The following is a 26923-nucleotide window of genomic DNA, read 5'->3' on the forward strand; positions in this document are numbered from 1 at the left end:
TAGTATTATAATAATAATATTTTAAATTTATTAAGAAAATATTGTATCATATTTTTTAGGTCAAATAAGTCCTTAATAAATAAGCTTTTGACTAATTTGACATCTAAATGATATGATTTTGTTTGAATGAATAGAAATAAATAAGCTCTAACCAATTTGGATTTGAGAACAAATAGGTCTAATCCATTTTATGTTGGCATTCAACGTCCAACTCAACAAATTAGCATAACACGCTAGTGACTTCCGTTAACAGATGACGGTAGTACTCGTAGAAAGATCATGTTATCTCATAAAAATCAACAATAAGGACCGAAGTAGATCTCTCTTTTCTTTGTTCAGAAATTACATTTTCATTTAGAGAAAAAAGACAGGAGTTGAGTTGGTACGTTACTAAAAAAAAGCAAAAAACCAAAAAGCACATTCTCTAATTTTCTTTATTTCTCAATATTTAAATTTGAAACTCTAATTATAAACTTATTATATTTAATATTTATTAAACAAATTTTAGAATTCATAATTTGTAAACTAATAGAATTAATCACAATTGTTCTTGTGTACGTAATCTGGACGTAATTCAGTGTCTAAGAGTCAACGCCGAGTTGTTTCCTTCAACGCTGAGCTATAGACTTGAAAGTTCCGAGCTTGTGTCCAGAGAGATATCACGTCTTGGGAGAGTATGAGCAAAGGGGGAGAGTACCTGCAAAAGGCACTCCGATGCTTAAGTTAGTATTGTGAATTTAGTATATATTTTGAGGATAAGATGGCATACCTTTATAGATGAGGTAAAAAGGGTCGATTATGTTTCCGTTGATTGTCTGAATTGAAGAGTAGTTGTTAGGTTTTAATAAGAGATATTGTCTGGTCGGATGTTTTTATTCCAAAATATAATTCGTTGAGTATGATTGTAACGTATAACGCCGAGTTATGGTGCATAATGCCGAGTTATTGTATATAATGCCGAGTTATAACATCGAATTTGTAATGGTCGTATCATAGCCCCCAAGTTTTGCCTGGGAATACGTTTTAATGAAGTAGGTTGAGCTTTTGTTGTTGAGAATGGTTTTCTTCATGTATAGCTGTTGTATTTTAGAGGAGTTGAGAGTAAAACTCCCATTTTCAAAATTTCAGTGTCAAGTGTTGAGGCAGTTGAACTATGTCCCATCTCAACTTCATCCCAATTGATGGGCTTTCTTACAAAGCTTTGAGGTATTGATGGAATATCTGGAAGAGAAACCTTCATTGGAGCTTTTCTTTTCCCTGTTCCATGCTAAAGGTGTTTGGAAAGGTGGCTGGATTAACCTGAATAATTCACCAGGTTTTGCTATTTTTAAGCTATATAAGTCTTCTTTTAAAGACTTTAAAGAAATGTATCTGAAAGTGAGAAGAGTTGAGGATGACTTTCCATTCTATTTAGATAAGGATTTAGGGGAAAATTTTTCATTGTGGTGGTGTTCGGAACCGCAGAATATCCTCGGATTTGAAAAACTAAATCCAAGAAATGAATATATTATTGAGTATTTGGTGGAAGTGATCGATTGAAGAAAACTAATATCGGTGTTTGATCTGTTGCAATGGGATGAAAATAGGCAGGCAGTGATAGATTATTTAGATGAGCTTTCTGAAATATTATTGTGTGGATAAAATTTAAACATTGTGTTGATTGTTTGAATTTATTTGCTTTCAGGAGAAAAATATCCCGGGGTATCCGCGGCGACCTTAAGGGCTCAGGTGAAAAGTAAAAACCTCGAGAAGGAGGGTTCGACTTCAAAGGCGGATAAAGCTGTTGGTGCTGGTGAGGTTAATCAGCCTAAACTGAGAAGGAGAAAAGTTATTTTGAAAAAGAGGAAAGCTGATATGGTGGACTTGTCTGAGGGTTCTGAGGAAGATAGAGATGAGGTTCCAACTGAGAAGATTCATGGTTTTTTGTGAATCAGAAGAAATTGCATGACGTTGCTGGTCAAAGCGATGGCTTGTCTTTGTGGGGGAAGGATTATCCGTACATGGTTGTTGCCGATGAAGTTTGTCAGACCCCGGCAGATGTGAATTTGGCGGACAAGGTTGGAGACGATGCCATTGATCAATCTATGCAGGTATTTGTTTGTTATTTGTTTGATTGTGGTTGATATATAGATAGACATATCTTTTATGGTTTTTGTGTTTTCAGCCATGGTGGTTGGTCTTCGGCTAGCGAGCTTAGGGCGCAGCTAGGAAAAGAAACATAAAAAAATTACCGAGGAAAAGGAAGATCCTAAATTAAAAAAGGAGTTGGATTTGAAGAATGCTAGGGTAACTAAATTGGAAACCAAGCTGTCTGAGATTGAGAAAGAGTTAAGGCTGACAAAAGAAAATTATGCAAAGGAAGTTGAAGATGTGAAGAAGAAGGAAGCCGACCTCTCTAGTATGAGTACTCGGATGATTGAAGTGACAGCAAAATTGAAGGAGATGGAGAAGAGAAAGGAAGCAGAGATCCTGGATTCCTTTGTGGAAGAGTTTGAGTGAGCTTCACAACAGGCGAAGTTCCTTGCTCCTGAGTTTGATTTTTCTCAGATGGATCCAGGGAAGATAATCCAAGATGGAGCTATGGTGGACGATGATGGTGCAGCTGAAGAAGAAGATGAAAATATTGAGTAATTTTTAGTTCTAAAATGTGTTTGTATATTTGTTGAACTTAGTTATTTGATTGCTTAGGGGTTGGTTTTCTCTAGATAGAGCTATGGTGAACTTTATATTATGTTGATTTCTAAAGACAATTTGATGGTTTAGATGCATTTGTGAAAATTGTTTTTAGTCGCGGTGTGTCCGGTAAAGACGTTTGCATGATCTGTCTGATAGTAATACGTTTAAACGTTTGTGTGTTTGGTTGACCTTAGTCAATAGTTTGTTTGATTATGATACCTTATAGTATGTTTGCTTGACCTTAGTCAATAGTTGTTTGATGCTTATATCCGATAAATATATAATTGAGAAGATGGATTGTTGAACATAGATCGGCATATTGTAAGTTAATTGGCGAAGTCCTATTATTATGAGTAGAAGTCCGTAGGGTAACAACTTGAATTCAAAAAGAAAAAGATGCTCAAATCAAGATAGCGTAAATTAAAAATATAGGATTCCATATGTATTGATAGACCTTTGGTTACAAAGATGCAGGTAGGCAAGTCTCGTTAAAGCCTCTCCAAGCAAGACCCTTTTTGGGAAAAATCTTGTGAGTAGGAAAAAGAGTACTTGCCTGACCCTGACTTTTAACTGAAATATTGTTTTAAGGAGGAAACACAAGTATTGGGTAAATTTGTACCATTCAGAGATTGCAATCTATAAGCTCCATTTCTGAGGACTTCAATAACTCGGAAAGGACCTTCCCAGTTTGTGGCGAGCTTCCCGTCTGAAGGGGGTTTTCTAGCTTGTTCAGTTCGTCTGAGCACCAAGTTGTTTACCTGGAAGGACCTTGGGTGAAGTTTCTGGTTGTATCGCCGAGCTATATGATGTTGCATAGCTCGGTGTTTGATGGCTGCCTGGTGCACGAAATTACAATCACACTTTTGTAATTCCGCACAACTAACCAACAAGTGCACTGGGTCGTCCAAGTAATACCTTACGTGAGTAAGGGTCGATTCCACGGATATTGTCAGCTTGAAGCAAGCTATGGTCATCCTTGTAAATCTCAGTCAGGTGAATTCAAATGGTTTTGAATTTTTGATAATTAAAATATAATTAAAACAGAAAATAAGATAGAAATACTTATGTAATTCATTGGTAGGATTTCAGATAAGCGTATGGAGATGCTTGTTGCTTCTGAACCTCTGCTTTTCTATTGCCTTCATCCAATCATGCGTACTCCCTTCCATGGTAAGCTGTATGTTTGGGGATCACCGTTGCCAATTGATTCTAGCTTATACCACGAAGACTCTGATCTCACGGAATGGAGGGCTTTGTTGTCAGGAGAGGCAATCATGCGTCGTGAACTAGGAGGCTAAAAGATACACACTCAAGCTATTGCAGATAGAACGGAAGTGGTTGTCAGGCACGCGTTCATAGGTGAGAATGATGATGAGTGTCACGGATCATCACATTCATCAGGTTGAAGTGCGAATGAATATCTTAGAATAAGAATAAGCTTGAATTGAATAGAAAAACAATAGTACTTTGCATTAATTCGTAAGGAACAGCAGAGCTCCACACCTTAATCTATGGGGTGTAGAAACTCCACCGTTGAAAATACAAAAGTGATGAAGGTCCAGGCATGGCCGAATGGCCAGCCTCCCAAATATGAAAAGAAGCTCTCTAAAAGATGATCAAAAGATCAAAAGATGATCCAAAGATGAAAATACAATAGTAAAAGGTCCTATTTATAATGAACTAGTAGCCTAGGGTTTACAGAAATAAATAAATGATGCAGAAATCCACTTCCGGGGCCCACTTGGTGTGTGCTTGGACTGAGCATTGAAGATTTTTCGTGCATAGGCTGTTCCTGGAGTTAAACGCCAGCTTTGGTGCCAGTTTAGGCGTTTAACTCCAATTCTGGTGTCAGTTTGGACGTTTTACGCCATAATTCCTTGGGCTGACTTTGAACGCCGGTTTGGGCCATCAAATCTAAGGGGCAAAGTATAAACTATTATATATTGCTAGAAAGCCCAGGATGTCTACTTTCCAACGCAATTGAGAGCGCACCAATTGGGCTTCTGTAGCTCCAGAAAATCGACTTTGAGTGCAGAGAGGTCAGAATCCAACAGCATCTGCAGTCCTTTTTTAGCCTCTAAATCAGATTTTTGCTCAGGTCCCTCAATTTCAGCCAGAAAATACCTGAAATCACAGAAAAACACACAAACTCATAGTAAAGTCCAGAAATGTGATTTTTGCATAAAAACTAATAAAAATATAATAAAAATTAACTAAAACATACTAAAAACTATGTAAAAACAATGCCAAAAAGGATATAAATTATCCACTCATCACAACACCAAACTTAAATAGTTGCTTGTCCCCAAGTAACTAAAAATAAAATAGGATAAAAAGAAGAGAATATACAATGAATTCCAAACTTATCAATGAAAATTAGCTTCAATTAGATGAGCGGAACTTGTAGCCTTTTTGCTTCTGAACAGTTTTGGTATCTCACTTTATCCTTTGAAGTTCAGAATGATTGGCATCTATAGGAACTCAAAATTTAGATAGTGTTATTGATTCTCCTAGTTCAGTATGTTGATTCTTGAACACAGCTACTTTATGAGTCTTGGCCGTGGCCCTAAGCATTTTGTTTTCCAGTATTACCACCGGATACATAAATGCCACAGACACATAACTGGGTGAACCTTTTCAGATTGTGACTCAGCTTTGCTAGAGTCCCCAATTAGAGGTGTCCAGAGTTCTTAAGCACACTCTTTTTGCTTTGGACCACGACTTTAACCGCTCAATCTCAAGCTTTTCACTTGACACCTTCATGCCACAAGCACATGGTTAGGGACAGCTTGGTTTAGCCGCTTAGGCCAGGATTTTATTCCTTTGGGCCTCCTATCCATTAATGCTCAAAGCCTTGGATCCCTTTTTTTTTTCTACCCTTGCCTTTTGGTTTAAAGGGTTACTGGCTTTTTCTGCTTACTTTTTCTTTTTCTTTCTTTTTTTCTTTTATTTTTTGCCACTTTTTTTTTCACAAGCTTTTTCTATTCACTGCTTTTTCTTGCTTCAAGAATCAATTTTATGATTTTTTATATTATCAATAACATTTCTCTTTTTTCATTATTCTTTCAAGAGCCAACAATTTTAACATTCATAAACAAAAAATTCAAAAATATGCACTGTTCAAGCATTCATTCAGAAAACAAAAAGCATTGTCACCACATCAAATTAATTTAACTAAATTCAAGATAGAATTCAAAATCATGCATTTCTAGTTCTTTTGCAATTAAAATCATTTTTCATTTAAGAAAGGTGATGTATTCATAGGACATTCATAGCTTTAAGGCATAGACACTAGACACTAATGATCATGTAATAAAGACACAAACATAGATAAAACATAAAGCATATGAAATGAAAAACAGAAAATAAAGAACAAGGAAATTAAAGAACGGGTCCACCTTAGTGATGGCGACTAGTTCTTCCTCTTGAAGATCTTATGGAGTGCTTTAGCTCCTCAGTGTCTCTTCCTTGCCTTTGTTGCTCCTCTCTCATGGCCTTTTGGTCTTCTCTAATTTCATGGAGGAGGATGGAATGCTCTTGGTGCTCCACCCTTAGTTGTCCCATGTTGGAACTTAATTCTCCTAGGGAGGTGTTTATTTGTTCCCAATAGTTTTGTGGAGGAAAGTACATCCCTTGAGGCATCTCAGGGATCATGCTCTTGTTGAGGTCCATGAGTGGGCTCTTTTGTTTGCTCCATCCTTTTCTTAGTGATGGGCTTTTAAGATGAATCTCTCCATCTCCCATGACTCGAAGGTGGAAGCAATTGCCTTCCCTTTCCTCTTTCTAGAGGTTTCTCCGGCTTTAGGTGCCATTAGTGGTTATGGAAAAACAAAAAGCGGGGCTTTCCACACCAAACTTAAAATGTTTGCTCGTCCTCGAGCAAAAGAAGAAAGAAAGGAGGAGAAGAAGAAAAAATGGAGGAGATGGAGTGGTGGTTTGGTTTCGGCCAAGGGGGTATTTATAGGGTAAGAAAGAAATGGAATTCGGTTAGAAGGGGTGGGTTTGGGAGGGGAATGGTTTGAATTTGAAAGTTGAGGTAGGTGGGGTTTTATGATGGATGGATGTGAATGGTGAAGAGAGTATGGAGAAGAGGGTAGGATTTGATAGGTGAATGATGTTTGGAGAAGAGGTATTGAGAAGGTGTGAAGAAGAGAGAGAAAGAGTTGAGGTAGGTGGGGATCCTGTGGGGTCCACAGATCCTGAGGTGTCAAGGATTTCTCATCCCTGCACCATTTTGGCGTGTAAACGCCCCTTTGAGTGCCAATCCTGGCGTTAATTGCCAGGTTGCTGCCCATTTCTGGCGTTTAACGCCAGCTTTTCTTCCTTTTCTAGCGTTAAACGCCAACTTTTCTTCCCTTTCTGGCGTTAAACGCCCAGAATGGTGCCAGACTGGGCGTTTAACGCCCATTCTGCTACCCTTACTGGCATTTAAACGCCAGTAAGTCTGTCCTCCAGGGTGTGCTATTTTTGATGCTATTTTTCATTCTGTTTTTGATTTTTCAATTGTTTTTGTGACTTCACATGATCATTAACCTAAAGAAAATATAAAATAACAATAGAAAATAAATAAATATAATTGAATATCATTGGGTTGCCTCCCAACAAGCACTTCTTTAATGTCAATAGCTTGACAGTGAGCTCTTAGAGAGCTTCACAGAGATTCAGAGCTTAGTGTTGGCCTCCCAACACCAAACTTAGAAGTTGAGTGTGGGGGCTTTGTTTGACTCTATGTTGAGAGAACATTTTCATGCTTCCTCTCCATGGTTACAGAAGAAGATCCTTGAGCCTTAAACACAAGGTAGTCCTCATTCAATTGAAGGACTAATTCTCTTCTGTCTACATCAATCACAGCTCTTGCTGTGGCTAGGAAGGGTCTTCCAAGGATGATGGATTCATCTTCATCATTCCCAGTGTCTAGGATTATGAAATCAGCAGGGATGTAATAGCCTTCAACCTTCACTAAGACATCCTCTACAAGTCCATAAGCTTGTTTCCTTGAATTGTCTGCCATCTCTAGTGAGATTCTTGCAGCTTGTACCTCAAGGATCCCTAGTTTCTCCATTACAGAGAGGGACATGAGGTTTATACTTGACCCCAGGTCACACAGAGCCCTTTTAAAGGTCATGGTGCCTATGGTACAAGGTATTAAGAACTTTCCAGGATCCTGTTTCTTCTGAGGTAATTTCAGTTGAGACAGATCATTTAGTTCATTAATGAGCAATGGAGGTTCATCCTCCCAAGTCTCATTACCAAATAACTTGGCATTCAACTTTATGATTGCTCATAGATACAGAGCAACTTGCTCTTCAGTAGTGTCTTCATCCTTTTCAGAGGAAGAATACTCATCAGAGCTCATGAATGGCAATAGTAAGTTTAGTGGAATCTCTATGGTCTCTATATAAGCCTCAGATTCCTTTGGTTCCTCATTAGGGAACTCCTTGGAGGCTAGTGGACGTCCAGTAAGGTCTTCTTCACTGGAAATCACTGTCTTTCCCTCCTCCATGCATTCGGCCATGTGGGACGTGTTTATGGCTTTGCACTCTCTCTTTGGATTCTCTTCTTTATTGCTTCCCACTTGTGCCTCCAAATTTCTAATGGAGGACCTTGTTTCATTCATGAAACTTTGAGTGGTCTTAGTTAGATCAGAGACTATGGTTGCTAAGTCAGAGAAGCTCTGCTTAAAATTCTCTGTCTGTTGCTGAGAAGATGATGGAAAAGGTTTGCTATTGCTAAACTGTGTTCTCCCACCATTGTTATTATTGAAGCCTTGATTAGGCTTCTGTTGATCCTTCCATGAGAGATTAGGATGATTCCTCCATGAAGGATTGTAGGTGTTTCCATAGGATTCTCCCATGTAATTCACTTCTTCCATTCCAGGATTCTCAGGGTCATAGGCTTCTCCTTCAGAGGAAGCTTCCTTAGTACTTCCTGATGTAGCTTGCATTCCAGACAGACTCTGAGAAATCATATTGACTTGCTGAGTCAATATTTTATTCTGAGCCAGTATGGCATTTAGAGTATCAATCTCAAGAACTCCTTTCTTCTGAGTTGTCCCATTATTCACAGGATTTCTTTCAGAAGTGTACATGAACTGGTTATTTGCAACCATTTCAATGAGTTCCTGGGCTTCTTCAAGCGTCTTCTTCAGATAAAGAGATCCACCAGCAGAGTTGTCCAATGACATCTTGGACAGTTCAGACAGACCATCATAGAATATACATATGATGCTCCATTCTAAAAGCATACCAGAATGACACCTTCTGATCAATTGCTTGTATCTTTCCCAAGCTTCATAGAGGGATTTACCTTCCTTCTGCCTGAAGGTCTGAACTTCCACTCTAAGCTTACACAATTTTTGAGGTGGAAAGAACTTTGCCAGGAAAGCATTGACCAGCTTTTCCCAAGAGTTCAAGCTTTCTTTAGGTTGTGAGTCTAACCATGTTCTAGCTCTGTCTCTAACAGTAAAAGAGAAGAGCATGAGTCTGTAGACCTCAGGATTAATCCCATTGGTCTTAACAGTGTCATAGACTTGCAAGAATTCAGCTAAAAACTGATGAGGATCTTCCAATGGAAGTCCATGATACTTGCAATTCTGCTGTATTTGAGAAGCTAATTGAGGCTTAAGCTCAAAGTTGTTTGCTCCAATTGCAGGAATTGAGATGTTTCTTCCACAGAAGTCAGAAGAGGGTGCAATAAAGTCACCAAGCATCTTCCTTGCATCTCCACCATTGTTATTGGGTTCGGCCTTGTCTCCTTCTTTTTCGAAAAATTCTGTAAGGTTTTCTCCAGAGAGTTGTGCTTTAGCTTCCCTTAGCTTCCTCTTTAGAGTTCTTTCAGGTTCAGGATCAGCTTCAACAAGAATATTCTTATCCTTGTTCCTGCTCATATGAAAAAAAGAGAAAGAAGAGGAATCCTCTATGTCACAGTATAGAGATTCCTTATGTGAGTAGAAGAAGAGAAGAGTGAAATGAAGAAGAGAGAAGATTAAGAATTCGGACTTTAAATTGAAATAAAAGGAAAATATTTTTGTTTTTATTTTAATTATTGGTTAGTATTCGAAAATTAAAAAGAGGAATAAAATAAAATTTGAAAACTAAATAAATTACTTAATTAAAAGGATTTTTTTTTTGAAAAAGTTGTTAGTGATTTTCGAAAATTGGAGAGAGAAAAGTAGTTAGGTGGTTTTGAAAAAGATATGATTGAAATAGAAAACTTTTGAAATCAAACAAAAAGTCAAGTGGTTAATTGAAAAAGATTTGAAAATCAATTTTGAAAAGATAAGAAGTTAGAAAAGATTTTGAAATTGATTTTGAAAAAGATATGATTGAAAGATATGATTGAAAATCATTTTGAAAAATATTTGAATTGGAAATTAAAAAGATTTTATTTTTGAAACTAAAGTTGATTACTTGACTAACAAGAAACTAAAAGATATGATTTTAAAATTTAAAGATTGAACCTTTCTTAATAGGCAAGTAACAACTTGAAATTTTTGAATTAAAGCATTAAATGTTAGCAATTAATTCAAAAATATGAAGTAAAAATAAGAAAAATATTTTGAAAATCAATTTTGAAATTTTTGAAAATAAAATAAAAATGAAAAAGATTTGATTTTTGAAAAAAATTTGAAAAGATAGAATTTTTAAATTGAAAATTTTTACTTGACTAATAAGAAACAACTAAATTTTAAAACTTTTTGACTAAATCAATTCAAAATTTTCGAAATTTATGAGAAGAAAAAGGGAAAGATATTTTTTTTATTTTTGAATTTTAATGAGGAAAGAGAAAAACACAAAAATGACACATAACATAAAAATTTAAGATCAAAACAAAAATGCATGCATGAACACTTTGAATGTCAAGATGAACACGAAGAACACTTTGAAGATCATGATGAACATCAAGAACATGTTTTTGAAAATTTTTAAGAAAAGAAAAACATGCAAGACACCAAACTTAAAAATTTTTAAACTTTAGACACTAAGAATTCAAAAATGCATATGAAAAACAAGAAAAGATGCATAACAAGAAAATGAAAAAATCAAACAAGAAAAATCATCAAGAACAACTTGAAGATCATGAAGGACACCATGCATGAGTTTTTCGAAAATTTTAAGAAAAATTAAAAAAATTACAATTGACACCAAACTTAAAATTTGACACTAGACTCAAACAAGAAACATAAAATTTTTGGTTTTTATAATTTTATTAATTTTTTTGGTATTTTTCGAAAATAAGAAATAAAAAGCTTAAAAATAAAATAAAATTACCTAATCTGAGCAACAAGATGAATCGTCAGTTGTCCAAACTCGAACAATCCCCGGCAACGGCGCCAAAAACTTGGTGCACGAAATTACAATCACACTTTTGCAATTCCGCACAACTAACCAGCAAGTGCACTGGGTCGTCCAAGTAATACCTTACGTGAGTAAGGGTCGATCCCACGGAGATTGTCGGCTTGAAGCAAGCTATGGTCATCCTTGTAAATCTCAGTCAGGCGAATTCAAATGGTTTTGAAGTTTTGATAATTAAAATATAATTAAAACAGAAAATAAGATAGAAATACTTATGTAATTCATTGGTAGGATTTCAGATAAGCGTATGGAGAAGCTTGTTGCTTCTAAACCTCTGCTTTCCTATTGTCTTCATCCAATCATGCGTACTCCCTTCCATGGCAAGCTGTATGTTGGGGGATCACCGTTGTCAATGGCTACCGTCCGTCCTCTCAGTGAAAATGGTCCAGCTACGGGTTACGTAGGGCTAATCATCTGTAGGTTCTCACTCATGTTGGAATAGGATCCAATGATCCTTTTGCGTCTATCACTACGCCCAACACTCGCGAGTTTGAAGCTCGTCACAGTCATCCCATCCCAGATCCTACTCGAAATACCACAGACAAGGTTTAGACTTTTTGGATCTCAAGAATGCTGCCAATTGATTCTAGCTTATACCACGAAGACTCTGATCTCACGGAATGGAGGGTGTTGTTGTCAGGAGAGGCAACCATGCGTCGTGAACTAGGAGGCTAAGAGATACACACTCAAGCTATTGCAGATAGAACGGAAGTGGTTGTCAGGCACGCGTTCATAGGTGAGAATGATGATGAGTGTCACGGATCATCACATTCATCAGGTTGAAGTGCGAGTGAATATCTTAGAATAAGAATAAGCTTGAATTGAATAGAAAAATAATAGTACTTTGCATTAATTTGTGAGGAACAGTAGAGCTCCACACCTTAATCTATGGGGTGTAGAAACTCCACCGTTGAAAATACAAAAGTGACGAAGGTCCAGGCATGGCCGAATGGCCAGCCTCCCAAATATGAAAAGAAGCTCTCTAAAAGATGATCAAAAGATCAAAAGATGATCCAAATATGAAAATACAATAGTAAAAGGTCCTATTTATAATGAACTAGTAACCTAGGGTTTACAGAAATAAGTAAATGATGCAAAAATCCACTTTCGGGGCCCACTTGGTGTATGCTTGGACTGAGTATTGAAGCTTTTTCGTGCAAAGGCTGTTCCTGGAGTTAAACGCCAGCTTTGGTGCCAGTTTGGGCGTATAACTCCAATTCTGGTGCCAGTTTGGGCGTTTTACGCCATAAATCCTTGGGCTGACTTTGAACGCCAATTTGGGCCATCAAATCTCAGGCAAAGTATGGACTATTATATATTGCTAGAAAGCCCAGAATGTCTACTTTCCAACGTAATTGAGAGAGCGCCAATTGGCTTCTGTAGCTCCAGAAAATTCACTTCGAGTGCAGGGAGGTCAGAATCTAACAGCATCTGCAGTCCTTTTTCAGCCTCTGAATCAGATTTTTGCTCAGGTCCCTAAATTTCAGCCAAAAAATACCTAAAATCACAGAAAAACACACAAACTCATAGTAAAGTCCAGAAATGTGATTTTTGCGTAAAAACTAATAAAAATATAATAAAAATTAACTAAAACATACTAAAAACTATGTAAAAATAATGCCAAAAAGGGTATAAATTATCCGCTCATCACTGCCGAAGTTCGTATTTCTTCAATGGTATCTAAGTCATGTTGACGAGCTGTATCTGTTGTAGTATGGTCGGCCATTTGAGTTCGGAGTGAGGCTTGGGAGATTTCGACAGGTATCATTGCGTCCGAACCATACACTAGACGGAAAGGCATTTCCTTTGTTGTTGAGTGGATGGTGGTATTGTATCCCTATATGACCTCCGGTATTAATTCGGCCCAGAGACCCTTGGCATCGTCAAGTTTCTTTCTCAAAGCGTGTAAGATAACTTTATTTACAGCCTTAGCTAAGCCATTTGTCTGCGGGTGTTCTACTAACGAAAAATATTGTCTGATTTTTAAATCCTGCAAAAAGGAGGTGAATTTATGATCGGCAAACTGGCGACCATTATCAGTGATAATGTGCCGAGGTATGCCGAATCTACAGATAATATTCTTCTATAAAAAGGAAACCATTTGTTGTTATGTGATCTTTGCTAGGGGCTCTGCCTCTATCCATTTGGAGAAGTAATCAATTGCTACTATTAAAAATTTTACCTGCCATACCGCTAAAGGGAATGGACTGAGGATGTCGATCCCCCATTGATTGAAGGGCCAACTTACGTCGGAATTGTGAAGGATTTCAGCTGGTAGGTGTGTGATCGGATTGTGCTTTTGGCAATTGTCACAACCTTTTGCCTTTATTTTACAGAATTTCTGCAATGTTGGCGAATAGAAACCATCTCGGAGTATTTTTTAGGACAAACTTTGGGCTCCGAGGTGTGTGCCATATATTCCTTCGTGTGCTTCAGCAAGCAGAAGTTCGGCATCCGACCTGGAAAGATGTTTAAACAGAGGACGAGAGAATCCTAGTCTATATAGGCAATTGCTATATATTATAAAAAATGAAGCCTGTCGGCGAAATTGCCGAGTATTTTCAATGTTGTCTGGTAATATCCCAGTCTTGAGATAGTTTATATAGGGTGTTCGCCAATCTGCATCCTGTATGACACTTAGAATTTTGATTAGATCTATACTTGGTTTAAGTAGTGTGAATTCGTGAAGGGAAGAAGTAGTTGTTTGTGTACTGGCGAGCTTAGATAGGATATTAGCTCGGCTATTATGTTCACGAGGTATGTGTTGAATTTCAATTTTGGAGAACTTTGTAGTTAAGCTCTGAACAATAGCAAGGTATTTGGATAATAAATGATCTTTTACCTGATATAAGTTATTTACCTGTTGAACGACGAGCAAGGAGTCATAGTATACATTGAGTTCGGTAAATTTAGATCGACGGCGAGTTTAAGACCAGCGATTATAGCTTTGTACTCACTTTGATTGTTACTCGCTGTGAAAGAAAGGTGTAAAGACTGCTCTATGACGTAACCATTTCCATCTTTAAGTAAAACCCCCCGCGCCACACTCTTGGGGATTGGATGAGCCATCCACATACAAAGACCATTGAGTTGAATCATCAATGGAATTTGGGATTGTGAATTCGGCGATAAAGTGTGCCAAATATTGAGACTTTATTTGACCTCGTCCCTGATATCTGATGTCGAATTCGGAGAGCTCAACCGACCATTTAACTAATTGGCCAGCTAATTCTAGTTTTTGGAGAACTTGTCGTAAATGTTGATCTGTGCGAACATAGACGACATGGCTTTGGAAATATGGCCGATGTCGTCGGGCTGAGAACACCAAAGCTAAAGCTAGCTTCTCGATCTTATGATAGCAAAGTTCGGTATGTTGTAGATTCTTGCTAGTAAAATAGATGGGCTGTTGCTGTTTCTGTCTCTCTGCAATAAGAACAGAGCTTATAGCCCAGTTAGTAACAGATAAATATAAGTAGAGTGGTTCCCCTTGAAAGGGTGTTTGCAAAATAGGTGGTTTTGAAAGAGTGCTTTTTATAGTTGTGAAAATATTTTCACATTCATTCGTCCATTGAATTTTTTTTCTTTTTTAGCGTTTGAAAGAAACAAAAAGATTTAGAAGCTAAACAAGGTAGGAATCTAGAGAGTGCATCAAGTCTTCCTGTTAACTATTGGACTTCTTTAATTGTTTGTGGGCTCGCCATGTCCAATACAACTCGGCATTTTTCTGGATTGGCTTCAATACCGCAGTTGGTGAGCATAAAACTGAGAAATTTTTCTCCTTGTACACCAAAGGCACACTTATCAGGATTGACCCGCATAGTATTTGCGTATTTGATTGAATATTTCTGCAAGGTCGTCAAGATGATTGTCGCCGAGCTTTGTTTTGGCGACCATGTCATCGACATAAACTTCTAGGTTTCTGCCGATCTGTGTTGCAAATACCTTGTCCATAAGGCGTTGATATGTGGCTCCTGCATTCTTAAGTTCAAATGGTATAACTTTATAGTAGTAATTTCCATATTCAGTAATAAATGCAGTCTTACTTTGATCGGATGGATGCATTAGAATCTGGTTATAGCCAGAATATGCATCTATGAAATTCAGTGTTTGATAACCTGAAGCATTATCTACTAAGCAATCAATAGATGGTAAGGGATAGGAATCTTTTGGGCATGCTTTGTTGAGATCAGTGAAATCAACACACATGCGCCATTTACTATTATGTTTTTTTACCATGAGGACGTTAGCTAACCAAGTTGTGAATCTGATCTCTTGTATGAAGCCGGTATTGATTAGCTTTTTAGTATCTTCTAGAGAGGCTTGCTTTCTTTCAAGGCCTAGGTTTTGCTTCTTCTGTGCTATAGGTCAGACATAGGGATCCAATTCCAACTTATGAGAATAAGTCGGCATGCTGTTGTAAGAATGTTTGCAGGCATGTCTGTAGGTGTCCAGGCAAATAAGTCGGCATACTGTTGTAAGAATGTTTGAAATGAGGCTTTCTCTTCCAAGCTTAGTGTAGTTCCTACATAAGTCAATTTTTTCGAGCTATTTGCAAAATAAATTTTTTGTAAGTTTTCTATTGGGGTTGGGCGTTCAAGAACATCCGCCCTTGGATCAAGCTCGGCCAAAACTGGGAGTTCGTCCTGACTGCTTATGCTGTTTACTTGTGCGTTGATACTTCGGTTAGGTCTTTTCAGACTATTGTGGTAAACATTGACGAGCTTCACGGACGTCGCTGTGAATTGTCGTGATAAGATCGTCCTGCTGATGAACCATTATTTCATGACTTAATTTGTATCGAATCGAGTGGATTTTGTCAACTATCCTCACACTTATTCATGTAAATTGCATGTTTTTAAGATTCCTTCCTAACTTTGTGCTATGATTGAAAACATGCTTCTTAGGCCTAAAAATTACTAGTTTTTAATTCTATCTTGTTACTATTCGATGACGTGATGCATTTGTTGAGTGATTACAGGATTTATAGAGTAGGAATGGCATGGAGGATGAAGAGAAAGCATGTTAAAGTGGAAGGAACACAAGAAATTGAAGATTTGAGAAGCTGAAGCGTGCGTGTGACCATGAGCATCGTCCATCGATGCGTATGCGTGGCCTTGTGCAAAGTCCACCGACGCGCATGCGTGGCTGACACGTATGCGTGACGAGCATCATGTGCTGCAGTAAAGGGAATACGATGGGGACGATTTTTGGGCTACTTTTGGTCCAGTTTCAAGCCCGAAAGTGAAGACAAGACTCTGGGAATGGAGAGGGATGACACACACTTACACTTTAGCTTAGTTTTTGAGTTTTGAATTCTAGTGAGAGAAATTCCTACTTCTCTCTAGGGTTTTTGGTTTTCTTATTTTAATTTCAATTGGATCCTGAGAGAAACTGTTGCTACCTTCATTTCTATTACTTCCTTTTGGGTTTTCTTCTTTAATTCCTTTAGTACTCTTGTTAATTTAATTATTTTGAATTCATGTTTGGATCTTGTTACCTTTGAATTTTGTTAATGCATTGAGTTATTTTCATATCCATTGTTATTGCTTGTTTTGCTATTGTTGATTATTGTTAGTGGTAATTTGAATTGAGTTATTTTTCTAGTTGTTATCAAGTCTTTTATCTTTGCTCACCAAGTGTTTGAGGAAATATCATCCATGATAATGGAGTAGATTTCCTTGCTTGGTTTGGGATTGAGTAATTGGAGCCACTTGAATTGTTATAACCAAGTGTTGATTGGTAATTGAAAGTTGCTAATTAGCTTGAACCTCACCAACTTTAGTTCTTCTCTACGAAGTGACTAGGACTTGTGAGCTAAAGTTAGTGGTGTTCACTTGACTTTCCTTCACTTGTTAGAGGATAACTAAGTGAGAGCAATGAGCCTTTACCATCACACTTGGGGAAGATAATAAGGATAGAAATTCCGATTCTCACCCGAACCAAGGCCTTTTATATTGATTAATTACCAACTTTTGCTAGTTATCTATTGCTCTAATTTCTAGTTATTTATTTTTCTTGTTCTCAACTCCGAAAAGCTCCAGAAAATCCTAACCAATAATTTGCATCTTGTGTCAACTCCTAGGAAAAATGACCTGGAATTCTACTCCCGTTATTCGATTTTATTTGTGACACTCATTTTAACTCTGACTAGCAAAAATCTCGTCGGTTAAGACTATGCTTGCGACGTTGATTTGGAAAAATACTTTTGGTAATTCTTGACCGACATTTATCCACTCGTCACCTGCACATGAAACTTAACACAGAGATGAATTGTGGATACTATAGCGCCGAACTTATTCAAGAAAGGTCGGCCAAGGATCAAATTGTAAGGGTTAAAATAGTCTACAACTAAGTATTGAACATATGAAGTTTTTTATAAAGGATTCTCACCGAGTGTGGTTTGCAACCACACAGATCCCAAAATCGGGACCCTTTCACCTGAAAATTCGACTAGGTCTCCAGGGGAAGGTTGTAGCATGTTGTTACTTAGTTTCATCTTCTAGAATGTTGAATAGAAAAGAACATCAGTACTGCTCCCCAGGTCCAGTAGTACTTTTTTAACTAAAAGATCTCTTAACTGGATAGAGATTACAACAGGGTCATCTAGACTTGTTGTAGTTGTATTGAAGTCGGAGGCTTGAAATGTCATTTGAGAAAAATATGAAGGCGTTTGAGGATTGATTGGACTGGATTCTATGGATATCATAGCTCGATAAAAGCCTTTTCATGCCGAGCTTGTAGCGCCTCCACCTACAAAACCTCCAGAAATACAATTAATAACTCCTCTCGGTTGTTCAGGATGACTTGTGTTCGTCCTTTCTTTGTCTCGGGCTGCTGTCCTGCCAAGTTATGGTCACCAGTGGGAGGGGCATGCCGTTGTATATGGCCACCGATGTATTTATCGAGATGGCCTTGCTGAACTAGTCACTCGAAAAGGTCTTTGGTGATGACACACTCATCAGTAGTATGTCCATGCTTCTGGTGAAAAGTGCAATACTTTGATTTGTCTGCACCCTTCAAATCTGGATAGTTGCCGGCCTTCCGTGGTGGCTTGATCAATTTGGAATTTAGGATCTCCTTGATGATGTCGTCGCACTTAGTATTGAACTGAGTATAGGATTCATAACGGGGAGTAAGTTTAAAATTTTTCTTACTCTCCCGTGGTTTTTCTTCTTCTTTGTAGTGAGGTTTATCTACTTTCTGGGCTTGTCAGAGTTCCTCGATATCGATCTGACCTTTCACTTTTTAGCAAAATTCGGCCAAGGTCTTTGGTTTGGCAACAGCAATAGCCTCTTGAAATTTTCCTGGTTGGAGCCCACTTTTGATGGCGTGCAGATGCACCTCGGGGTGGAAGTCGGCTATGCTCATTGCCACCTTTGTGAAACGAATCATGTAGTCTTTAAAACTTTCATTCTGACCTTGTTTAATTGTGTTCAGATAATTCGAATCATGCAGGTAGATGGCCGAACCAGCAAAATGCTCCTCGAAAACCTTCGCAAGTTCCTGAAAACGAGAAATAGAATCTGCAAGCAAAAAGCAAAACCAATCAAGTACAGGACCGTCTAAATAAGATGGAAAACAACGGCATAGAACTTTATCCGATGCACCATTTACTATCATTATGGATTTGAACTTCTTGATATATTTCTTCGGATCTCCTAACCCATCGTAGGGGATTAATGTAGTCGGTAAGGTGAACCTTCTGGGAAGCTTGAAATTCATCACTTCAGCCGTGAATGGTCCAGTAGAATTGTCAGGCTCAGCGTTTTCATTTTCTGGCCGAGCTTCTTCATTTTGTTGAGGTCGACCTTCTTCATTCCGAGCAGTTTCGGATACGTGTGTTGGGCCAAATTGGTGTTCTTCTGTTCGTTCTTAACGAACATCATTGTTTTCGATTCGAGCATTAGTTAGCTCGGCAATTTGATTTGTCATTCTTTGATTCTCTTCCGCCATGCGCTGATTAGCTTGTTACAACTCAGATACCATCTGGAGAAGGTCGGACGGTGTAGGCGGAGGGAGATCAGCCATGGGCAGATGTAGAAGCAGTGAGCCCGATAAAAAAGAAAAGAATTATGTTTTCGGCCACACGGTGGACGCCAATTGTTCTTGTGTACGTAACCTGGATGTAACTCAGTATCTGAGAGTCAACGTCAAGTTGTTTCCTTCAACGCCGAGCTATAGACTTGAAAGATCCGAGCTTGTGTCTAGAGAGATATCACGTCTTGGGAGAGTATGAACAAAGGGGGAATGTACCTGCAAAAGGCACTCCGATGCTTAAGTTAGTATTATGAATTCAGTATATATCTTGAGGATAAGATGCCATACCTTTATAAGTGAGGTAAAAAATGTCGGTTACATTTCTGTTGATCTTGAAGAGTAGTTATTAAATTTTAATAAGAGATATTGTCTAGTTGGACGTTTTTATTTCAAGATGTAGTCCCGTTGAATATGATTATAACGTATAACGTCGAGTTATGGTATATAATGCCAAATTATTGTATATAATGTCGAGTTATGACATCAGATTTGTAACGGTTGTATGAGCAATTAATTCAAAATGAAATTTCTAAAATATGGAGCTCTTATCATCATCCGACCAGACTAAGGTAGCGTTTGTTTTGAGGTACTGAGACAGAGACTGAGAGACTGAGACTCAGTATCGTGTTTGTTAGTTCAGAGACTGGTACTAAAATTCCTGTCTCTGTCTCTAAAATTTCAGTATTTCAGTACTTCCAAAAAGTAGGGACACAGGGGACTGAAATTTTTAGAGATGGAGACTGAAATTTTAATAACATTTTATACCTAAAATACTTTCATTTCAATTAATTAATTCTAATTTTACCCTTTGTGCAAATTAAATTAGAGTTTCATTCTTGTTTCAATTCCTGTCTCCCATTTTGCACCAACAGAATACTGAGATTTATTTCAATCCCTGTCTCTTAGTCTCTGTCTCTCAATCTCAGTCTTTCCGTCTCTGTCTCTCCACCAAACGCTACCTAAGGTCCGTCCACACTAGGACATCGTGATCAGCAATACCAACGGGCAACGGATATAGTGGTATTGAACATGACAGGCAAAAGTCATCCAATATTTAATGACCACGTAAGAAAGTTGGTAAGAGCTTCTAGCTAACCCTTTAATGCCTTCAACAAGATTTAACCAAACTGCCCCATTACTCATTAGTATTTTGCAATTTCATTTTGGGAAAATAAAAAAGAATGGTAAATTCTTAAAACAATATTTAATACGTGTTGTAGAAAAGTAATTATACTTATAGACTTTCTTTCATAACAGTTACTCCATTGAACTTTTGAATAGTTACACAGATTAAGAAAAATAATAAAGAAGTATTGAATTTACAAAACCTTAAAAGCGTTTTATAATAGGATTTTGTTAAAAACACTGTTATTTATGTTGAAAAGTTTAGTAATTTTACACAATAAATATATTAAAACAAATTTGTTAGTCTTGTGATATAAAATTTTGATTCATCTATTTTGTATTTTAAGAATACATGTTAAATTTATAAATTAAAAAATTATTAAAAATATAAATTTTTAATATATTTATTTTGTATTAATTAAATAAAAATATTTAAAATTTTTTATTAATAACAAATTTATCATATTTTAAAAAACATATTAATTAAATTTTTATTTAATTATATATAAATTTTTGTGATAAATTTATTTATAAAAAACCTTTTCTCTTTTATCTTTGGCATGGTAAATTGTTGTAAACAAGCATATTTTGGTTTCAACCTTGAAAAATTTTTCAGTTTGTATCGTCCTCCACTTCATGCACTTTTCATTACTTTGTTTCCTCAACCATTTAAATGAATAAACACAGCTTTGTAGCTTCCAAGTTCCAACACAAAAATTTTCTTTCTCTTTTTTTTTTTAAAAAAACGGAGAAAACAAAGTTTCATTTGGTTTTGAAGTTTGATGTTTTTGTATTTTCCCTTCTTGTCTTCTAGCATCTTCTCCCCTTCTTAGAAACCCAAATAACTCCACTCACATTTCTATTCTGAATGAGAAATTCTGGAAACTGAAGATCCCAAATATTGTTTAGTTCTTTTTATTGTTTACTTAACTGTGGACCAGGTGACTAATGGTTTTCATTAGCTTATTATAATTTATAAACATATCAAAGAATGGAAAAGCTGATCCAAAGTTCTAAAATTTTCCAGTTTCAACTTTAGACACCAAAAAACGTTTGATATCCCACTGTAAAAGGTGTATGATATTCCACTGAATTAGAAAATAACAATATCAAGTCTCAACTACTGAAGTTCATCGAAAAACTTACTGTAATTCGGTTCTTCAGTAGTTTTTTTTTTCATTCATCTCTTGCCTTCTTTCTTCGTCTTAGAGAATGGTAGGAAGCATTACCGGAACAGTTACCAATGCTCACTCGAACAGTAACGGTAACGGTAACGGATCTGTTCAGAACTTGAATTGCTTAGAGGAGAAGCTTGAGGAGCTACGCAGCCTTCTTGGAAAATCCAACAGTGACCCGCTGAAAATCGTTAGCGTCGGAGCTGGCGCCTGGGGAAGTGTCTTCGCGGCATTGCTTCAAGATTCGTACGGACAATTCCGGGAGAAGGTTCAGATCAGGATATGGAGAAGGCCGGGCAGGGCGGTGGACAGGGCCACGGCGGAGCATCTTTTTGAAGTAATAAACTCGAGAGAGGACGTTTTGCGGCGGTTGATCCGGCGCTGCGCGTACCTTAAGTACGTGGAGGCGAGGCTTGGTGACAGGACTTTGCTTGCAGATGAGATTCTAAAAGATGGATTCTGTTTGAACATGATTGAAACTCCTCTTTGCCCCTTGAAAGTTGTAACTAACTTGCAGGAAGCTGTTTGGGACGCTGATATTGTTGTCAATGGCTTGCCTTCTACCGAGACACGCGAGATTTTCGAAGAGATTAGTAAGTATTGGAAGGAGAGGATCACAATGCCTGTCATAATCTCTCTTTCAAAGGGTATAGAGGCTGCACTCGATCCTCTTCCGCATATTATAACTCCAACCAAAATGATTAGCCAAGCAAGTAAGGTTTTTCTTTCTTCATCTATGTTGTTTGCTGAATTTAATTTTCATGTACTGATAATGCAAAACAGATTTATATGTGTATTTAATTACCTAATGTCACATTAGCAAAAAATATTACTTTTTATTTTGGAGGTGCATCAAAATCAAACTCATTGCATTGCTTTCTACTTTAAACTACTAATTTAGTTACTAAAAGATTATTATATTGACATTTAGTTTCCAAAAGAAGAATCCAAAAAATGATGACTGGTTTATCTAAAATAAAAGGTGTTTTCATACACTTAATCGAACATGATTAACTGAAGACTATAACATCCACCTGCAGTTTGGTGTACTGGGAGGACAAAGCACCTAGTTTATTTTAGTGAATGTGAAAATGATATCTAAGTTTATTTTGACCGTTTGATCGATGTCAGTCAATTATTAGAAATATTGATATTATTGTGTTAATTAAATAGACAGAACATAGTCATTAGTTCGTTAGTTATTCTTGTATTTATATAAAAAAAAATTGGAAAAAAATTGAAAAAGGAAGAGAGTTTAAAATGGTTTTTGATGTGAAATTTGGAGTACATGTAGCATAACACTATTTATATAGGGCCTAATACCACTTTCTGATCACCATGTTCAACACAAGCCTGTTGATTCCACTAATTCTATCTTTAGCATGTTCTTATTTAGTTGTAGATCAAAGGCGAGAAACCTCTGGCTTGGTCACAGCTTTTTGATGTCTAGATTTTCTTTGAAATCAAACAAATAGAAGCCGGTAATTTAGCATATTGTAGTTGTCAAGTTTACATTCTCTAATCTTGTTCAGTTATAATATATGACAGCTGGATTGCCTATGGAGAACATACTTTATCTTGGGGGTCCAAATATAGCATCTGAAATCTACAACAAGGAGTATGCTAATGCTCGCATATGTGGTGCTGAGAAATGGAGGAAACCTCTGGCAAAGTTCCTAAGACAACCTCATTTTATAGTCTGGGACAACAGTGACCTTATCACTCATGAAGTCATGGGTGGCTTGAAAAATGTATATGCAATTGGGGCAGGTATACCCAATTATCTATTTCAAATATACAAAATTGATACCCAAGTTTGCTAAAAGAGGCGTTGGGAAATATTGCTTTATAATTTTGCCATGTCAACTTAATAGTGGTTTTTGGTGTATACATAATATGGTTGACAGTGAAATTAGCATCTTTTCTGATATCAATACCTCATTCTCTTCTTCCTTCTCTCGTTTTAGTGTAATTGAGATGATATATAATTATCTTAACACTATTATTTCTCATTTGGTAACTGATATAAGTTAACAAATTCCTTATCCAACTTGATAGCAAAACTAATTAACAAAGCACTTGTGAACGGTTGTTGTAGAATAAATAAAACAAATGAGACAAAGAGAATTGGCACATGTGGTAAAGGTTCCAAACATATTCCAAAAGGGTATTACTATATTAGTTAGAGTTTGTTTGCTAATTTCTGGTTTTATTGTAGCCTCTTGCATGAAAACTGAGCTTTTGATTCTATCAGTGTAAATGGTCCGGCGTCCAGACCAATAGACCATCACATTCATAATAGTATTCAACATATCTTGCAATACCCTTTGGATCTGTATCTAGTGTTTTAGTTACTCTTAGGCATTATTGTTGGTGGGAAGATGGCAAATAATATCACTTTCTTAAGTTAACATTATTTGGTTTCTGATTTACAATATATGTGTGGTTTTTCTTCTTCTTCCTCTCTTTTCAGGAATGGTAGCTGCCCTTACAAATGAGAGTGCGACAAGTAAATCCGTATACTTCGCACATTGCACATCGGAGATGATATTTATCACTCATTTGTTGGCTGAAGAACCTGAGAAACTCGCAGGGCCATTATTAGCTGACACTTATGTGACTTTGTTAAAAGGGCGTAATGCATGGTATGGCCAGATGCTTGCTAAGGGCGCATTAAGCCCAGACATGGGTGACAGCATTAGTGGCAAAGGAATGATTCAGGTATAGCTTCAAGTTTCTGTCAGAAGAGGGTGCCTACCTAGTTTACATAATGTTTTCAAGAACAACAATGCTCGTGTACACTAAAAATCAACTAATAAACCAGTCACTCGTATAGAATATATATTAAAATACAAAATAAATACTGAAGATGAATTAAATACAACACCTATTTATCCATAAATACATAATAACTTATTTGGTGGCTAATTTTTTATGTACATAGCATTTTTTTTCATGAATTTCCAAGAAAAGATTCTTAAGAAGTTGAAAACATTAGGCAAACCACACGCCTTTGTTTTTGCCAAATCTTGCATCTTTGGAATTTTGTGAGTTGTCTTATATATGCAACAGAATGTGCTACTTCCTCATGAAGAATGCTTTTAGCATTGCATAGCCAGAGCTGGTCGTACTGTAGGAGTAGGAGGTTGGCTTTATTTATTTATTCTTTGGTGAAATATAGGTTTATTTAAAGCTTCCTCACAAATGAAAATACGGGATGATCAAGTGGATAATTCACTCGTTCGCTTAATTAAATGTCGGGAATTTAAATCTTGCCATTTGTATGCAGCAATCTATTAGCCAATGACAAACTCTTAAATGAATGTCAGATTCGCAGCAGATTGTCCTTGATCTACCTAACTGGAGGAATATTGTGGGAAGAAAAAAAAAAGTGATTTCGGAATCATTTATGCTGTTGAGAAATATCAAAACTTGCAAGAACATTTTATGATTATTGGTTATGGATCAGTACTCCCGCTTTATACGAAGTTATGAACCAATAGGTACAAAGTGAAAAACAAATTTAATTAGAACAAGTAAAATTGTAACCAATAGCTATACCAACTAACAAGTGATATAGAGCCAAGGGGACGGTTGACTAACAAGTGATATAGAGCCATGTTTTTTGTTATTTATTTATTATTTATTTTAATCTTTTAATTTTAGGTTTAAGCAGATGACTTCATGCATACTATTTAAATTTTTGCACTAGATTATGCATAGTGACTTATTTTGCATACTATATTTCTAGGGTGTTTCTGCAGTGAAGGCATTCTTTGAACTTCTGAGCCAATCAAGCTTGAATGTGTTGCACCCTGAAGAAAACAAACCTGTTGCCCCTGTTGAGCTCTGCCCAATCCTCAAGACATTATATAAGATATTGATATCAAGGTATAATTTTATCTGATTTCACAATATTATCTTATTTGGTTTAGTCTTACTATTAAATTCAGATTATCTTTATGTGGCAATTTGTGATACCCCATAAAATGCGTCAATGCATGTATATTTATACTACTACCAAAGTAGCAATTTTCTAAATATTGTATTATAATACTCGTCATAAAATTTACAATCAATTTTTTAAAACTCTGACTCGTGTAATTTATGCTCTAACTTGTCAAAAACAAGTAATTTGATTCTTCGAAATATTTAATGATGCAAAACAAATATTTTGTTATTTTTTTTCAAAGTTATTTTGATATTATATATTTTATTAACAGAATTAGCTCTTAGTAGAAGGATAATTCTTTATATTTTTTGTTCCTGTTGCATTTCTCAGGGAACAATCATCACAAGCTATTCTCCAGGCCCTGAGGGATGAGAATCTTAATGATCCCCGTGAACGCATTGAGATTGCACAAAGCCATGTCTTTTATAGGCCTTCACTTCTTGGAAAACCATGATTGTTTTATGTAAAGAAGGAGGTGAGGAGGGGGATTGGGTTTTGGGTGCATGTATCCATAAGCAAGAAGAATTTGTCAAGGAAATTTTTTGATCGGTCTAGATGTATTAGTTTGAAGATAGCAATCAATTTTATCCCTGAGTTTTGACTCACTAATTAATTTGGTATGTATTTTTATAACGACTAAACTTTTTAAAGTGGTCTTTGAGATTCGTGCCATGTATTAATTTGATTCTTGAGACTCTAATTACACTAATTTGAAACCCTAGATTGAATTTTGGGCTATATACAAATCCTTGACTCAAATTTAGGCGTGAGTCGACAACCGAAAAACTGATATGACATAGTATAACAATTAGCTGCTGTAAAATCCTGGTTAAATGGTAATTAAATATGGACCAAAGGAGTTGGAAAATCTAGAATTCATAATTTATAAATTTAACGATGATATTTAGATTCGGAGAATTTTTTTGAGTGGGAACATGTATTGTATTTCGAAAAAATGCATAAATACGCGTATTGGTAAATTAACCGGCAGTACCGACTTAAGTTTGTCCGGCACTACAAGTGAGACAGTTAATTAAGGGTGAACAAGGTTAAGAAACTAAAAATTATAATTTGGGAAAGTAAAAATAATTAGAATACAAATTAAAACACTAATCTTAAAGGTTTTGGCCCAAAGTTTAGTCAACTGACTAAATCGAGTAAACTTGACCCAAGCTGGGATTAAGCCCACACTATATAAGCCACACACATGTGCAATTCAGCAACTAAAACCCCTTCATTGTGTTCCACGCTAAATTGAAGAGAAGAGAGGGAATAAGAGAGAAATCCTAACTCTTTGATTTTCAAAACTCCATAACTTTTGCTCCAGAGTTTCGATCGCCGCACTGTTTGCGGCCACGCATTCACCTTGCCGAGCTCTTCAATTATATCTAAACAAAGTGGTAAGAAACTCTGATTTTCGTGCCCAATTATTCCTTGCATTCAGATTCACGTTTTTTGTTTGAATATTGAGAGATTTTTATGATTTTGATTATTTAGGTACAATCTAGTATTGGGTAATTGTTGGGTTTCACCCCAATCATTCATGGGTAAGGTAAGAAATCACTAAATCCTTGTGAGTTGATGAATTAGTAAACCCTAGTGTT

At 36.6% G+C, this 26923-nt stretch overlaps 1 protein-coding gene across 1 annotated transcript; it reads left to right on the forward strand.

Annotated features, from left to right (window-relative positions):
* On the forward strand, positions 20780-25984 carry LOC107625422 (probable glycerol-3-phosphate dehydrogenase [NAD(+)] 1, cytosolic). The gene is made up of 5 exons (XM_016328050.2): positions 20780-22080; positions 22916-23137; positions 23841-24088; positions 25119-25258; positions 25650-25984. Exons 1-5 carry the CDS (start codon positions 21405-21407, stop codon positions 25771-25773), a joined length of 1410 nt encoding a protein of 469 aa, XP_016183536.1. The 5' UTR covers positions 20780-21404; the 3' UTR covers positions 25774-25984.

The sequence above is a fragment of the Arachis ipaensis genome, chromosome B02, assembly GCF_000816755.2.
Source record: "Arachis ipaensis cultivar K30076 chromosome B02, Araip1.1, whole genome shotgun sequence".
NCBI lineage: Eukaryota > Viridiplantae > Streptophyta > Magnoliopsida > Fabales > Fabaceae > Arachis > Arachis ipaensis.

Coding starts and splice junctions, on each gene's coding strand:
- LOC107625422 (XM_016328050.2), top strand. CDS start 21,405: ATGGTAGGAAGCATTACCGGAACAGTTACCAATGCTCACTCGAACAGT. Junction 23,138..23,840: donor TGTATATGCAATTGGGGCAG/GTATACCCAATT, acceptor CTCTCTTTTCAG/GAATGGTAGCTGCCCTTACA. Junction 25,259..25,649: donor TATAAGATATTGATATCAAG/GTATAATTTTAT, acceptor TGCATTTCTCAG/GGAACAATCATCACAAGCTA.